This window comes from Zonotrichia albicollis, chromosome 21 (genome assembly GCF_047830755.1).
Source record: "Zonotrichia albicollis isolate bZonAlb1 chromosome 21, bZonAlb1.hap1, whole genome shotgun sequence".
Taxonomy (NCBI): domain Eukaryota; kingdom Metazoa; phylum Chordata; class Aves; order Passeriformes; family Passerellidae; genus Zonotrichia; species Zonotrichia albicollis.
In genome coordinates, this window is record NC_133839.1 from 8,630,865 (window position 1) to 8,647,413 (window position 16,549).

Genomic DNA, 16,549 nt, shown 5'->3' on the forward strand with positions numbered 1-16,549 from the left:
ATGCCTGAAAGCTGTAAGCTGGTTAGAGGGGGAGGTGAGCATCACTGGGACACAAGGCTGTGGGGACAAACGTCTCCTGCCAGAGCCAGCTCTGAGCATTCACAACAACACACTGAGGAAAAACTGCCATGAAAGGATTTAGGATGGAGCCCCAGAAGTGATGCTGCTCCCTGCAAAAAATCCTCCCCAAATTGCCCTGTGTATATGGGGACAGCCACACCAGGCTCAGAAGGGGCTGCACACCTCAGGAAACAGGAGCAGAACACAACCACAGGATCCTGAGCTGATGGATCCCACATGCACCCAAACACTCCTTTATCAGCCCCACCACAGCAGTGCCCACTGCTCTGCTCTCACACCCTGCTCAGGCCAGGGCTGTTCCTGACAAGGAGTCAAGGCAGCACAGCCAGCCCAGAGACTGAGGGGAAGCTTGAAAAAGCCTCTCATTCACAGCTGCAATGAATGAGGGCAGAGAATCCCCCTGGGCAGGGTTCTGACTTTTTCACTTTCTGCTGAACCTGCTTTTCTCACTTCATGCCAGACTATGGAGAGGGTTGGTTTGCTGAAGTTCAAGGAGCTGTGAGGTTCTGCTGTGAACATCAGGAGCCTCTCCCAGGGTTCACTGGCTTCCAGAGCAACCCTGAGAGCACCCACGTGAGGCAGCAGACACCAAACATCCTTCCTGGCACCTGTGTCTGTCCCTCTCTTGTTCTCTGGGATAAATTATGGCACAAATTTGTGCTCAAGTACACTGCCCTGGACCTTGGCACAGCTAAAGCTTTGTGTCCACTCTGGATCAAACATCTACACTGACAGCACCTGACCAAGTTGGCCAAGTTGTCTTTCTTCCACCTTTAGATGCTGTTCCCAACAAAAACAAAAACAAAACAAACAGAAACCAACGAAACAAACAAAAAAAGCCATGGAAATGCTTCCCAGTTTTTCCTGAGCTCTTTCCCAGCCTTCATGACCCAACCTGCATGTCAGCCCTGCCCCTGTGTTCCTCCCACTTAAGCTCTGGGTCCAGCAGGACCAGAGCCCTGTACAGTCTAACTCAGAAAAGAGATTTGGCTGGGCAGTTGTAAACCCCAGAGGAAAATATCGAGAAAAATCAGATGCTTGCTGACATGCAATTAAATTCATAAATTAAATCATATGGGAGGAAAAAACCATCTCAGGATCAACCCATGAATCACTGGCAACCGCTGTGCAACTACAGTGGAAATTATTGCCACAACTGCGCAGGGTTCTCACTCTGCATTTCATGTCACGTGCAGGGGATACACCCCACTCCGATGTGCAGAAAAGCAAATTTCATTTCCTTCCCATATCCAAGACTGTCAGATTCATTCATTTTTTGCCTTGCTGACTTGTGCGATATCCCCCCAAGTTCCCCCTTTGCAAACCACACACGAAGGCCACGGCTTCCCAGCGGTCTGCAGGCTCCTGCCAAGAGCCAGGAGAGCTGCTACACTGGGACATTCTAAAATTTGGCTATTTATATTCCGTGTGAGCTTCCTCTTCCCTGCGGCTGCTCCTGCGAGATGCTGATTGTGCATTCCGCGCACGCTGGTTAAAAACCAACCCAAAGCAAAAAAGCAGCGGCAGGATGGAGCCAGAGGAGTCTCATCCCAACACCTGCACCAAGCACACGTTTCTCCCCTTGCAGGTGATGAGATGAGATGGGAGCAGGGCAGGGACAGAGTCAAAATCTTGAGCTGTGCCTGATATTCGTGCTAGCCACCCAAAATCCTGCACTCACATCAGCGAGTCAGCCAAAGCTGAATGCCTTCAAAATGGTCTCTAAAGAGTCAGATGAGTGCTTTCCTTTGCTTAGATGATTGGAAATGACACTATTTCAAAAGATGCAAAGCAGACAAGGCCTTGGAGGCAGCAATCACTGAATATTGCAACAGTCCCTGCTCCCCAGTGCCTGCCCTGCACATCTGCTGGAATTTTCTGCCCCTCAGTTCAGAAGAAGGGAACATGAGTCAGGCTCAGGCAGCACACAAACCCTCCTCCACCTCAGCCTGAGGGTGAGACACAGGTGAACAGCCCCTTCTGTTGGCACAAGGGATGAATCCAACAGGCCCAGGCAGTGCTTTAAACATCTGCAACAAGATTTGATGGTTATGGCATCTGCACCTTCCACCAGATTCATACAGGTGGGACCTGGCAGCCCAGAAAGTGAGATCCAACACATTTCGAGATGGGCACCAAGAAATGGAGTACACAGAGAAAATGAAGGTTTGGTTTGGTGAAATCCTGGTTCTCTCCACACACCAGGAGAAAGGGGCACAAGGAAAAGCCACATGTTCAACTCTCCCCCGTTGTGCAGAGCAGAGGCTCTTGCAGAAGCAGCAGTGAGTGAACTCTGCAGGAGTTCATCCCCTGAAATATGAAACGGGAGCCCGCACCAGATGGCTGCCCTGGGCCTGGGGACTGCCTCTTCCAACTGCAGCCAGCCCTGGAGCTCCCACTGATGGTTCAAAGCCTTTGTGACTACACCAGGGAGGAATTCCTGCTCCGTGCAATAAACTCTTCTGCTCTCTGCTCAATGTTCTTGTACTCGGCGTGGTGTCAAACCCCACGTCTTCACACAGAGGATTAATAAGGAGCTCTAAGATGCAGCCAAGGTTTGTGAGCCCGGAGGAAGGGTGTGAGGGACCCTGAGAGCAGGCACAGAGCAGCAGCAGCAGCAGGGACTCTGCCTTGGGCTCTTCCCGACAGATGAAAGAAGGGGAAAATGCAAAAACCAAACAGCAAAGCAAAACATTGGCTCGGGCTCTGCGTTTTGGAAAGTGTTTGAGCTCAGTCACAAAGGTGGTTTTAGTTAGACAGGAGCAAAGTGCAGGATTAAGTGTGAGCACGGCTGCATCCCCACACTTACACACAGACAATTACCCAACAATTACCAGGTCTTAAGAGCTCTGCTCCCACGTGCCCCAGGTTAGTGCACTGGCCTCCAAAGGCACAAAAATAATGAACTGTTAGTGGAAAAAGGTATTAATTTCAGCACACATGGAGGAGGCACAACTGCTTAAAGTGCTTTTGCTGATGCTCTCTGGGCCACAGCTGGTTTAACAATCAAGATATTTGTGTTACTCTGCTCCATTTTCTGTTGAGTTACACAAAATTCCTGTTCTACAGACAGGTACAGAGCAGCACCAAGAATATCTCTGCTGAATTCAAAGGGGCTGCTGCTACCAGCCACAAGAGAGGAGCAGACACTAACCCAGCCCCTGGGAAGCCAGGAATGTGTGCCTGTTGGGAATTAACAGAGACAAGAAAAGGCAGAGCTGAGCCCCAGAGACGTCACCAGGGGTTTCCCATTGAAGCTCTTGCACAAGCTCAAAAGAACCCAATGAAAGGTGGTAAAGCCAGGAGCAGCAAGTGGGGGTTTGTTCTTTACAATCCCCAGCCCTTTCTCAGAATAATCCCTTCCCACTAGCAACGGGAAATGGGCCTTTCCAGAAACAGAGGAAACCAGCTCCAGCATGGCCCATGTCCAACACCAACCCCCAGCTCACTTTCATTTCACCCCCAGGAGCAAACCCTGAACCCCTGCAAGGAACAGCAGCGACTCTGGGACCTCTTATGCAAAGCTGAGTGTATGACATTATGTAAAAGGAAATAGGAAAAAAGTCAGCCCCGGGTAGTGAAAGGAAAACAAGCTCAGTTCTGTGAACCGAAGATAAAGACCACAAAAGCAGAAGCACCCTCTGTCCTACACGTCCAAAATAAGCACACACAGCACAACACTCTTCCCCCCATGGGGACTTCCAGGCAAAAAGCCCTGAGGTGGCTCTTCCCCCCCAGCTCTGCCTCGAGGGATCATTCACTCCTGGCACTCACAGTTTCCTTCCCCTGGCTGTGCTCAGGAAGGCTCCAAGGACTACCCCGAGTGCTGAGGAAGCTGACAAACATCCCCTGCTTTAGGGGAAGGAAAGGTGCCCACGCTGCTGACTCACAAAATGTCCTTTGGAGCAGCAGCCTCACTGAGGGCAGGAGCACTTTGGCTCCAAAACATCATGCCAGCCATGGGTGTTAAACTGTTAATTCCCAGCCATGGCGATGGCAGCACTGGGGTGGGCAAGTTCATCTCCCACTGTCTCCTTTCCCCCTGCTGATGGAGCTCAGTGCGCTGCCACAGCAGCCCCTGCTCCCCATGCAGAGATGCCCAGCAGAAACACACAATTCCTTTGGGTTTTCAGCACTCTCTGCCTTCCTTCCTGCCTGCTCCGAGCTGCCTCAAACCAGGACTGATTCCAGCAGTCCATAAAAACACAGCAACAAAAGGGGAAACAGGAAAAGAACAGAAAAAGGGCCAGAAGCTGAACTCAAACCCACCATGAAAAAGGGGTGGTTTTGCCAGGCCAGTGGCAACAGCTGAGGGCCTGTTCTCTCCCCAGCAGATGCTGGGTTTTCCTGACATTCTGCTCCAGATGTTTCAGCACAGAAAGCTGTGCCCCAGGAGAACAGCCCTGGAGCCAGAGCATCACCCAGCACCACGATGGGGCAGAGAGAAAGAGAAAGAGGGGTCACATCACCCTGTGTCTGCCTCTTGTAGGGATCTTACACCTCCTCCCTCAGGCTCTCTGGGTCCTGAGGCCAACAGCAGCTCTGCCCCTGTGTCTGTGACCCAGAGGGAACCAAAGGCAGCCTTGCCCACCCTGGCAGCCCAGGGAGAAGGGAAGGGAAGCTGGCAGCTGGGTTGCAGAGGCATCTTGTGACTCACACGCAGTGAGTGAGTGGCTGGAGCAAGGATTAGGAGCTCAGCCTCGGTCCAGGAACGAGACAAAGCAGATAAGCAGGATTCCTCCCCCATTTGTTCCTGGTTTGCTTTTAGAGAAAACCAAGAGCCTTCCCATGTGGAGAGACTTTTCCCACTCTTTTTGTGGTTTGGAAATCAAAGGCTCTGCATGGCCACTCCATCCCTAGCCTTCAAGGGGCACGATCAGGGTGGGGAAATGCAGGTGCTGGGGGCTCAGGCTGACAGGTGGACGGACTCCCCAGGAAAAAACAAACTCCAGCCACAACAGGGATGACTGATGAACTGCAAACCCTGAGTTTCCTACACCCAGGAAGCCACCACCCATTTGCACCCCATGTGGAAACACCACCCCGTGTGTCCCCTCCCAGGGGACATGCTGGGATGGGCTCCCCTCGCAGCCTATTCGGAGAAAACTGAGTGCAGCAGGTTTTGCTTCCTCTCTAAGTCGATGGAAAAAAAAAAAGATCCCGCCGACACAGCAGATCTGGCTCTTGCTCCACAGCCCTGAGCCCCGTGCTGGTGATGGCCCTGGAGCATCCCTGCCCGGAGCCAACGCCTCTATAGGGGCAGGCTGGGAGCAGAGGGACACAGCCCTGCTCACAGAGCCACCGCTGCACCACCAGCTCGCCCACACCCCCGGGGCATTACTGGAAGTGAAACCAGAACGGCGCGGCTGGTGAAAAACGGTGCATAAAAATTAATGCAGGTACTGCTCTGCTAGGTTAAATAAAGATCGAGCGGCTCGTCCCGAGTCATTCCGGCTCAGAACAAAAAGGGTTTGGGTTTTACTGAGGTGGAACAGAAAAATCTGCGATAAAAACATAACTGAAACAAGATCAAAAACTGATTGATGTTTTTCTGGGTGTACAGTAGCACCTGTAAGTCACATGCAACATGACCGTTCCCCAGTGCCTTGTTCAAAAGTGAATTTAAACATGAGGGGTGGCCTGAAGAGTTCCAGCCAGTCCTAATGCTATTCCATCAATTCCACCTCTGGAGCAGGCCCTGGTGCACCAAATGTGTTATTTCTGAGGCAACAACAGCTGCCAGGTGTGTTGGGGAAGGGATGGAGATGAGGTTGGCACTCAGAGATGATGCTCCTTGAAACTGATTGGAATAGTCACAGCTAAAATGTCAATTCTGGCGTCACACATGTTCACCAGGACACACAGATTTGTTCCTTGTGGCAGCTCCAGGGCAATGCTTGTCCTTTTCATGCATCAGCACCTGCAAGTGACTCCAACTTCACAAAAGCCTTTACATTCCCAGAGATGCAAAACCTTGAACACTCTCCAGCTCTCAGCCCATGCAGCCAAAGACAGCCAAAGAAACCCCTGTCTCACCAGCCCAGAGAGCTCAAAAAATTTGTCTTAAGAAGAATCAGTTGCAATAAAATCAGCTCTTTTTGTCAAACCTGCTCCTTGCCCTGGCACATCCATATCCTGCATGAATGAAGTGCTCACCTGGGCACACACAAGGTGGGATGTGCAGGAGGGGCAAAGATCACAACTGCCAGATCCCAAACTGACACTCCCAGAGAGTTTCACCCCACAGCACTCCCCAGCAGCCTGGTTAAACTGTAAATATAAATATCTGTGCAGTAACTCTGCAGCTTGCAGAGGGGAAAAGACAGCAAAGCCAAAATCTCCCTGGAATTCTGAAGGTGCACACACTGGGGGCTGTCCAAAAGCCAAAGCCTTGCTCTGGCTGACAGAAACAGCACCTTTCCCCTCTGTTTCCATTTGAACAAGGTTAATTTCAATCTAGCTCAGACACATCTTCAGCTTAGATAAACTGAACCGAAATAAACCCCAGTGAAATAAACCCCAGTGAAATAAACCACAGCAAATAAACCCCAGTGAAATAAACGTGTCCACCCATGTGTTTACTCTGCCTTATGTCAACCGGCCTCCCCTCCACCAAACCCGGCATGACCAAACTGGGCAAAGCTGACAATCCCAGACCTTTAGGGACTTTTCCTCAAAATCCCATACAGAGAGGATGCCCGTGGGGCTCTGCATGCCCTTATCCCAGCCTGGCCCAGGCACGCTGTGCCAGCCGGCTCGATGGCACCGCCGGTGGCACCGCGACAGCCTCGGCTCACTCTGTGTGTGCGTGTCTGCACCAGGGTGACCCAGTAAACAGCTGAAGCAGAGAAAATGCAGGAACAATCCAGCGCGGAGGGGCTGGCAGTGAAAGGACGAGAGGAATAAATGCGGGGCTTTGTTCTCCGGCCGGATGACGCGCGGCTCCTCCATTTGCTGCTGGTTTGTGATTCCCGGGACCAGCCGGGCTCGTCCCAGCCTCCTCCTGACACCCGCAGCCCCAGCGTGTCCCAGCACAGCCCAGCTGCGGGTTCCAGGCCATTCCCTTCGCTCCGAGGAGATTTTCCCTTAGCGGAGCATCCCGCTACTCGCTCCTCTCCCCGCGGCGCCCGTGGGAAGGTGGAGGAGGCAAGAGCGAGCGCTGCTGCTCTGTAATCAACAAAATCTCACCTTGGGAGTATTACTTAAATAGGTGTCAGCGAGGCAAGAGGTGCGACAGGAGCGGGTGGCAACATGCCAACACCTGGGGGGGAACGGGATGCTCCGCCAGCTCCCGGTGATTTCCACAGCTGAGGCAAATGAGATTGGACAATTAACTGGCACCTTTGGGGAGAAAACCACTTGGAAAGGATAAAAATCGCGCTGTTGTCAAGAGTCTGAACACACAGCAAAGTGAGGTTTGGCCCCTGTGTGCCAGATCTGTGGCACAAGGAATGCAGGTGCTGGGCTGGGAGGACAAATTCCATCCCCAGACCCTCAGCCTTGCTCTGTAAGTGCGGGTTTTTGGCCATGGAGCACTTCAGAGCAGCTCAAACATCCACAGGAGCCTGTTCCTCCTGGCCACACACCTCGGTGAGCTGGTACACACACGTTCCCATCTCCACTCATCTTCTCCTGCCACCCTGCCTGCTTCATCCTCTGGCATTAGCAGCCACAAGTGAACACTCCTGCAGCCTGCCCTCACATTTAATAAAATCATTTTGGGATACCCAAAAAGCTGAAGTGCACAATGACTGGGGCAGCATCAATGCGAAGAGGGCAGAAGTGCCAACCTTCATCCCCCGACTCCTTCCCTTTGATGTTCCCTGGATTAAGACCAGCCAAGCCTCAAACATCCCCATCCTCCCAGAGCTGACTTTTTTGCTGAAAAACACACCAAAACCCACGGGAATGAGGACTGGGAGAGAAGGAGTTTGTGGAATACCCCCCCAAGAAGCACCTCAGGGAAGAAGTGTTTGTTATGACACCGCTGTGAGCCATAGCTGCGCTCTGAGTCACCCCAGCAGTGCCAGGGAAGAACCAGCCAGGCCTGTCCTGTCCCTGTGCCAGCTCTCACTGTTGCAACAGGGGCAGAATGGAGTAAAGCACATTGTCTGGAAACCCAGAAATGCCAGTGAGTGTCACCAGCAACGGGCACCACCAACACACTGCTGAGCACGGGGCTGCTGAGCAGCAGAAATGCAGCTGGGACCAGATAGCCATGAAAAATGCAACCAGAAGCAAACAAACAGCAGCTTTTGGAGGAAAAATAGCAGCATTTGGAGAAAAACTGGGCTGCTTTAAGGTGATAAACCAACCTGGAGGGTCTGCAGTGATTGTTGGGGTCACACCACCAGCCCCAGCTCACATACCCCAGCTCCCAGGCTCTGCTGCTGCTCCAGTGCACAGAGCCAGACCTTGCCACCAGCTGAGCCTTTCAGACAGCTGTCTGACCAAAATCCCTGGGGTTTCAGCCTAAAGTGGAAGGTGAGGTCCTGAACCCTCCAGGCACATGAAGGTGGAGCATCAGCATCCTTCCCACAGCTGAGCTTTGCCCCTGGCAGACCCAGGCCAGGTGCTTTGCTTTGCCCAGCTTGGCTAAACCCTGGTTTCCTGAAGTCAGTTCCGACTCCTAGAGGTGAACCCAAAGCAAACACACCATTTCACAAACACACTCTGGCTGGAGCAGGAGCCTGGGGCAGGCTCTCAGCTTCAGAGTCTCCATGGAGTACCAACCACTGCAAGGAGCAGGGAAAGGCTGTGTGGTTTTGCTCCATCACATGAAAAGAGGTTCTGGTAAGATGAGTAGCAAGCCCTTGGCAAAGCAGGTTTCCACACAAGCCCTCAGTTCAGCTGCTGGACTGTGGTTAGCAGAAAGCAAAAAAATAACGCCTCAGCATTCCAGATGAGGCTGCCTCCGATGAGTTTCCTCTCCAATCTGCTCTGTTTGCAATTCAGACCAACTTTTTTCCCCTCCCATCCGCTCTGAGGACTCGGCTGGTCCCTGGCAGGCAGAGCCATCCCCATCCTGCCTCTGCTGAGCCCGGGGCTCCCCAGGCAGCTGCTCCCAGCACCCCACGTGTGCAGGGAAGATGCCCTTTCTCGTCCCAGCATGTTCCTGACAGCAGAGCTCATCCAAATACCATCGGTGCAATGAAAACAAACTGCTGAGGAGCCAGCCGAGGCAAAAGGGCCACGCCAGGAGCCTCTGTGTGTGTTTAATCTGCAGTGACACTCAGCTGTCACATAACTCCTGACCCTCAGGTAGAGGGAACTCGGCGTTATCTAATGTGAAAGTGCTGCCCTACAAGAACCCGGGTCAGCACAGCCGAATGCAACTGAGAACCAGAGAGGTGATTTGCATAACATCACAAAAACAAACCCAAACCAGGTGAGGGACGGGGTTTGGGGAGCTGCAGAGTCACTTCAGGGCTCAGGAGGAGAGCAGTGTTTGCTCAGCACAGCCCATGCTGGGAATTGGGAAAGGACTTTCCTGGCACCTCTGGCAGGGCTGTTCCCAGGTGTTATCAGAGTAAATGCCCTTCTGCAAATCCCCTGTGCCAACCCAGTGCCCAGAGCAGCCCTTGCAGCTCTGCCCCTGCTCCGACCCCCTCCCCGTGACTCCCCGGCTGGGATTACTGGGATTACTGGGATTACTGGGATTAGTGCTCCGTGCTCAGCACTCCCTTTCCCCAACGACTCAGGAGCAAAGTCCAAATGCATTGTTACATTGGGGCTGCTGTGAGGTGCAGGTGAGTCCCCACCTGGGCACCGAGACACGGATAACCAGGATATCCAAACACCCCATTGCTGCTGCTGTTCCCAGGGATGCTCCCTCACAATTCCAGCGTGATGCTTCCTCCTGGGCACCAAACCCCACTGCCAGCCTCACCTTTCAGCCCACAGATGCTTCTCTCTGCAAAACAAAGACCCCACCGACCCCTGGAACAACAGACACACACTTGGGAGCAGCCACGGATGCTGCTGTGGGGTCTAACCCACACAAAATCACATTAACCTGTAAAATTACTCAGTCCCACAACTCAACTCCTTCTCCCCAAGGCCAGAGGAATGTTTCAAACCCCAATCCTCCCCACCAAAGCAATGCACAAACCCTGAGCTGTGCTGGAGCCCCCCGGGGCCCCCCGCCAGCAGCTCAGCCAGCTTTGTATCCAAATCCTGCTCCTTAGCAACCACATTTTTTTCCCCCCTCTTGCTGAGTCCGTGGGAGATGAAGAAATATTTGAGAACTGAGACAGCCCTGCTGCAAGGATATATTTAAATAAAAGGAGCACGGACGTTTGGAAGCCAGGCATTAGGCAGCTCTGGAGATAAGGGTGTTAGAGAAAGTGTGAGCAGGGCAAACCCAGCCTTTAAATGTGGTCTAGAGTGACCTAAATAAGCTCTTTCCTCCTTCAATTACTCTCCCCTCGGGGGCACAGAGAGCTGGGAGGGGAGATGGAGGAGCTGCTGGCCAGACCAGCTCAGGGGGCCCTAAACCAGGCAGAGCTCTGGCCCTGAGAGTGGGGTGGTCACAACCAGACCCCAAATCCCAAACAGTGCTGGGTGCTCAGTGAGACCCATCCCTGCAGGCACAGCTGGCCTGATGCTCCTTTGGCTCATCACACCCCAAAGCCAGGCCCAGGGAAGTGGGGAAATACTCCGGGAATAGACAAATAATCTGCATTTATTTGCCCCTGCCTGGTGATGCCACCCTGAGAGCCACAAAAAGAGAGGCTGCAGTGGAGCAATAGTGTGATCTGGGCCAGGGGGCTGAAGCTGAGCAATGCTGAAGCACAGGGGTGGCCTGGGGGGTGGTTTGCCCATTCAGCCTGTGAACAAACACAGATTTCAGTTTCCAGGGCTGCCAGTCTGGTACTAAATCCACTAAAACCTGAGCGAGACCCCAGCATGGGGATCCCCACCCTTATGGAAACGTGGCACAGCAGCATCTGAACAAAACAATTATTGCACAAACTCATTTGGAAGCTTCTCTCCAGCTTCTCTCTAACCCTATCAAACAATAATAATAATAAAAAAAACCCTCCCACCTCTGTTATTCCCACCCTGCATCAGCCACCAACAATCAGCATCCCAGCCTGCTCCAGGCCTCACCAAACCCCTCTGGAAGGGAGCCAGAAGGTCCAAGAAATACCAACAGATGATGTTCATCTGGCAAATTGCAGGGGACATATCAGGTTGTGCCTGGGGGAGGAGAACAGGCTGGGGGAAAAGGATCTTATTCCAAAGGCACCATAGGAAGTGAAAAGAAAATGGCTTTTAAGAGATATCTTTGCCTCTCCCTCCCAGCTGTAAAGAACAAGCGCTGACCTATGAGGCATCTGGGCTGAGCAATTCAAGTTTTCAAGGATTCATTTAGCAACTGAAAATCTCCTAATTGTTCAGAAAACAAACACAGCCAGAATTACAAGGACTTTTTTTATGAGGGCTTTTTTTTTTTATGAGAGTCAGCCCAGCCTCCTCAGAGGTTCAGCAACATCAGCTGCATGAAAGTTTCACTCTGTGTCATCTGCAGTGGTGTTTTAGGCCACTCCTGGCCAGCAGAACCAGGAGGGCCACCAGATTCACTCTGTGGCTCCTGCTGGACTGGGAGGATTGACAGTCACTGCTGAATATGGAACGGACTGGAACTGAAAAGGTCAAAACAAAAGGTCTGCAAAGCTGCCCTGTCAATCCCCCACTTGAGACAGCCAGTTTAAATTTTCCATCCCCCGTGGTTCGAATCCTGCTGAGAGCCCTTGGCTGCCAGGGCTCACCCAGTGATGCTCTCGGATGCTGATCGATCCCGTTGCTGTGGGATACAGGCCAAGGCTGCCCTGCTGCCCTCCCCTGGGGGCTCAGCCAGGACCAGAGAGAGCCACACTCCCTGCATTCTGCCCAGCAGCTTTCCAGGGAGCCTCGGTCCCCTGTGGGACCAGACTGTGCAGCCAGGAGCTCTGCCAAAACCAGCACAGCTCCCCCTGATGAGGTGACAAAGGTCCTGGGGACTGTCACTGGGGCTCAGCAAAACGCTGATGGTCCCTGGGGGATCTTATTCAAATAATCTGCTTTCTCCTCTCAGTGCAAAGCCTGAGGACTGCAGCCCCGCCAGGCCACCACAGTTGTCACAACAGTGACACATTTTTTCCTTTCCCCAGTCATGCAGTGAACACCCCGTGCATCCCAAAGCTGCCCAGGAGGTCACAGTGCACCCCTCTGGGCTGCCCCTTTTCTCACCATCGCTTGGAAATAGGAAAAAAATAATAAAAAGAAGGAATTTCTCAGTTCAGGACTGGGAGGAAAGCTGGAGGGATGCTAGGGCTGTGCTCTGACCATTCCCAGCACAGCCCAGGGCAGAGATGTGGGCACAGACAGCTCGGGGGGAGCCCTGGCTGGCAGCTGTGCCCGTGCCAGCCTCAGGTGAGCAGGGCTTTGCTCAGGGCCATGCAAAACCTCCCTCAGCTCCATCATCCAAGATGCTCCAAATCCCCCCTGAGCTCCAGAGCCTCCTCCAGCCGGGCACATCGTGTCCCCTGGGATTAGAGGGGCAGCATGCTGCATCACCCCCTCTTTTTCCCCTCTTTTTTCCCCCTCCCTGCTCCTGCTCTCCCTGCCAAAATCGCGGCCCCTGCGCCTCCCGAGGCTGGACTTCCTGCCAGGCATAACACGAACCAGATGATGCACTCCAAAGCATGTCAGCACGCCCACCCCCAGGAGAGAGCAGCGGGGAGGGGAGAGCGGCGAAAACAAGCTGGATGGAGCTGCCACGAACCCTCCCGGAGCTGGGGAGCTCGGCTGCCACCAGGCCAGAGGTGAAGCGGAACAGCCTGAGCTCATCAGCCCTTCCTGAGCAGGACTTTCCATCCAGCAGGTTGCGGGCTTGGCTGTTGGGGAGAAGGGGGCGCTGCCCTCCCCGGATATCTGCACAGCAGCCGGAGAGGTTTTAGCGGTGATTCCCCCCCTTCCACCGCCCCTTTTCCAGCGGGAAGCATCCAGAGCAGCACATCTGCAGCTGGCTCTAAATCCCAGCAAAGCCAGACGGGCTGACCCTCGCTGCTGTTAACCCCTGCACCGCCAGGGCTGCGGCTCTGAACAGCAAAACCTTCCTCCTGACACACCGTTTGCTCCCCACCAGCGACACTCCCATCACACCGATGACGATCATCCATTACCGAGATAAAAGGCCCAGCTCTGACTCAGATTATTTCGACTGCCTCCACATGCAGCTGCCATCAACAAAGCGCTCGGGCCTCGCTGGGACCAGGCTGACTTTGAGCCACCCGGGGGTCGAATCCAAACAAGCACAAATATTTTTGCATCCTCCAGGAAAGTCATCCCGATGCCCGTAACCTTCCCACAGGACGCTTTTGTGGTTTGGACAAGCCTGAAGCCTTTAGAAACAGCTCAGATCTGAGTAGGCTCCTGCCTCCTGCAGCCAAAGTCTCAAATAAAATATGAAAAGCCCGAAGTTTTAGCAATCTGCCTCTTTCCCTGGGTGCTTGGAGGGAGAGCATCTGGTTTCTCCCTAGAGTCCCACAGAGACTCACAGCAAAAAAAGCCAACTAGGAGCACCCATTTGTTCAATAAAATGAAACACCTTAAGCACCCAGAGGGCCCTACAAGAAGGGTGGTGAGACTTTTGCAAGGGCATGGAGTGGTAGGATTTCAGCTGAAGGAGGGCAGATTTAGATATTAGGATGAAATTATTCTCTGTGAGGGTGATGAGGCACAGGCTGCCCAGAGAAGCTGTGGCTGCCCCTGGAAGCGCTCCAGGCCAGGCTGGACGCTGCTTGGAGCAACCTGGGCTAGCGCAAGGCATCCCTGCCCATAGCAAGGGTGGGGAGAGATAATTTTTACGGTCCCTCCGAACCCAAACCGCTCAGCGATTCTGTGTAACAGCATTCTGCGAATCACCCTGCGGATGCCCACAAACTCCGGGGCCAGCCCTACCGAGGCAGAGCCCCCCAAACCCCCCCAAAGCCCGCGCTCACCTCCAGCGGCGGCAGGTCGGGGTCGAGCTGCGTGAAGCTGTGCAGCACCACGGGGCTGCTCTCTCCGGCCACCTCCAGCCTGACGCCGCCCCAGAGGCTCCGGGCCCGCCGGCAGCCCTCGAACATCCTCTCGGGGCCGGCGGGGCCATGCTGCGGCGGGGCCCGGCGGCGGCTCACCATCGGCGGGGCCGCCGCGCCCGCATCCCCGGCTGCCCCCAACCCCGCCGCCGGCCCCGCCAGCCCCCCCGGCTGCCCGGGGAGCCGCAGCGGGGATGTGCGGGCGATGCTCGGCGGAGAGAGGAGAGGAGCGGAGCGCAGCGGGGCAGGCACGCACGGAGCGGGGCTGATGTCACGGCGGGGCAGGCACGGAGCCGGCTGGGCTGTAAAGCTCGGCTGGGTTTCCTCCCTCCCTCCCGCAGCCTCCGCCCGCCCTCAGGGGCTGGCCCGGCTCGGCTCGGCCCCCTCGGGGAGGGGGGACGGGGATGGGACGCGGCGGGTGTGAAAGCCCCGAGGCCGCGCAAAGGGGAGGAGGAAGATGAGGATGATGGAGGAGAGGTAAAACCGGCGAGAACTGTTAAGTCTTGTATCTGATTATAAAACCTCACTCTCCTTACTTTCTCCATACTCACATTAGATAATAGTAATCCAATGGTTTCAGGAGCTTCACTTGGCGCAAGTCCAATAGTAATGGACCTCTCACTAGTCCTAAACACATTCATACTCTTAACCCTCTCCACCCCCATCCTATTTCCACTTCTACCCAACAACCTCCAGAACTACCCCAGCACAATCACAAACACAGCCAAACTCTCCTTCTTAATCAGCCTAACCCCAACAGCAACCTACATCCACTCCGGAACAGAAATCCTCACCTCCTTCTGAGAGTGAAAATTCATTACAAACTTCAAAATCCCCATCGGCCCAAAAATAAACGTTCTACTCCCTTACCTCCTTCCCCATTGCACTGTTCGTGTCATGATCTATCTGTGGGATGAGCTACAGCCTCAGCTGGGTGGGGCAAAAAACAAAAAAACACCGGGTTTGTTTTTTACCGTTGATGGGAGGGAGCAGAGTCACACAGGTGACAACGGCTCTGGGCGAGGAGCTTTGTGTCACCGGGTGCTCCTGAAGCATCTGGGGCTCACACACCCAGCCAAAGGAAAAGTGTGAACTGCCAGCCCGTGAATATCATATCAGCACGTGTTTTCATCCCAGCGTTATCTCAGCCCATGAGCTCAGCTTGGTGACACGGTGACAGCGCTGCGGGAGCAGCGGGCAGTGTCCCCTCTGACCCCCTGTGAGTCAGTGCCAGCCCCCCAGCACAAGCAAAGGGGGGATCAGGGGCCAGGACAGTGCTCTGAGCCCAGCAGGGACTCCGGGAAAGCAAAACGAGCCTGGGGGACAGCAGGGCTGCAGATCCCGCTTTAGAGAACCCCTGCAATATAATTTTGTTTTCAGAGGCAGCGAGAAATGAGCAAAACTGTTTGTGATTCATCAGCCCCCTGTGCTGAGCACTGCGTGCTCCAGCTCTCCCCTGCTCTTCCCCTTCTCTCCTCTCAAACTCACAAACTGCATCCCAGGGTCGGGGCAGTGCTGCTGACACCACCAAAACCCGGATTTTCATGCCTCAGCTCCCTCTGCAGCTGAAATAACATCGGCCTCCCAGGGCCTTGCAGCCCTGCAGCTTTATTTCCAGCGAGGATGGAGCCAAGGCTCACATGTCCAGCTCTGCCCAGGGCACCAGCAGCTCCTGCCCGGGCAGGAAGGGATTAACAAAGCTGCCAGGCCGTGATAGGCTTCCAACTGGAAAGTTTACCAGGCAGAAGGATGAGCCAGGACAACGTGGCCTATTGTCCTGCTTTATCTGGAGCCAAAGAGGTCAGAGGGGACTTCCTGGACACGCTGGGAAAGGGGACCCAGCCCAGCAGCAGGGCCTCGCACTGCCCTGGCAGCCCCACATCTTTGGGGGCAATAGACACAATTTAACCTGCCCAGGCACAGAAATCCAGCTCTGATCCCTGCCCAGGACACCCTGCAGTGCCAGTGGGTCAGGGCAGCTCTATCCACCACAGGAGGATGTGATGCTGCTCCCTGGAAAGGTGTCCCCAAGCCCCTCATGCAGGAACCACATGGCACGGCAAGATGTGCTGTGAAACCCAGAGCTGTGCATCCCTTTGCTCAGGACATGCTGGAATCAGAGGCAGAGATATCCTGAAATCAGAGGCAGAGATATGCTGGAATCAGAGGCAGAGATTTCCTGAAATCAGAGGCAGAAACATGTTGGAATCAGAGGCAGAGACATGCTGGAATCCGAGGCAGAGATATCCTGAAATCAGAGGCAGAGATATCCTGAAATCAAGGCAGGGACATGCTGGAATCAGAGGCAGAGATATCCTGAAATCAGAGGCAGGGACCTGCTGGAATCAGAGCCATGGACCTGCTTTCCAGCAGGAATCAACGTTGCCTCTCCAAGCTGTGAA

The 16,549-nt window shown here is 54.1% G+C and overlaps 1 protein-coding gene across 6 annotated transcripts in view; it reads right to left on the bottom strand.

Annotated features, from left to right (window-relative positions):
- The window catches only part of RALGDS (ral guanine nucleotide dissociation stimulator), a 54,630-nt gene that overhangs the window by 8,826 nt on the left and 29,255 nt on the right, over positions 1–16,549 (bottom strand). The window contains exon 1 of one of the 6 annotated variants that reach the window (XM_074556548.1): positions 14,070–14,480. The exons of 3 other annotated variants lie outside the window; for them this stretch is intronic. In XM_074556548.1, coding sequence (XP_074412649.1) covers positions 14,070–14,249 — 180 coding nt within the window. In that variant the 5' untranslated portion in view covers positions 14,250–14,480. Of the gene's footprint in view, positions 1–14,069; positions 14,481–16,549 lie in introns of those variants that run through there. 2 more of the 6 variants (XM_074556550.1, XM_074556553.1) reach the window with 2 other exon arrangements.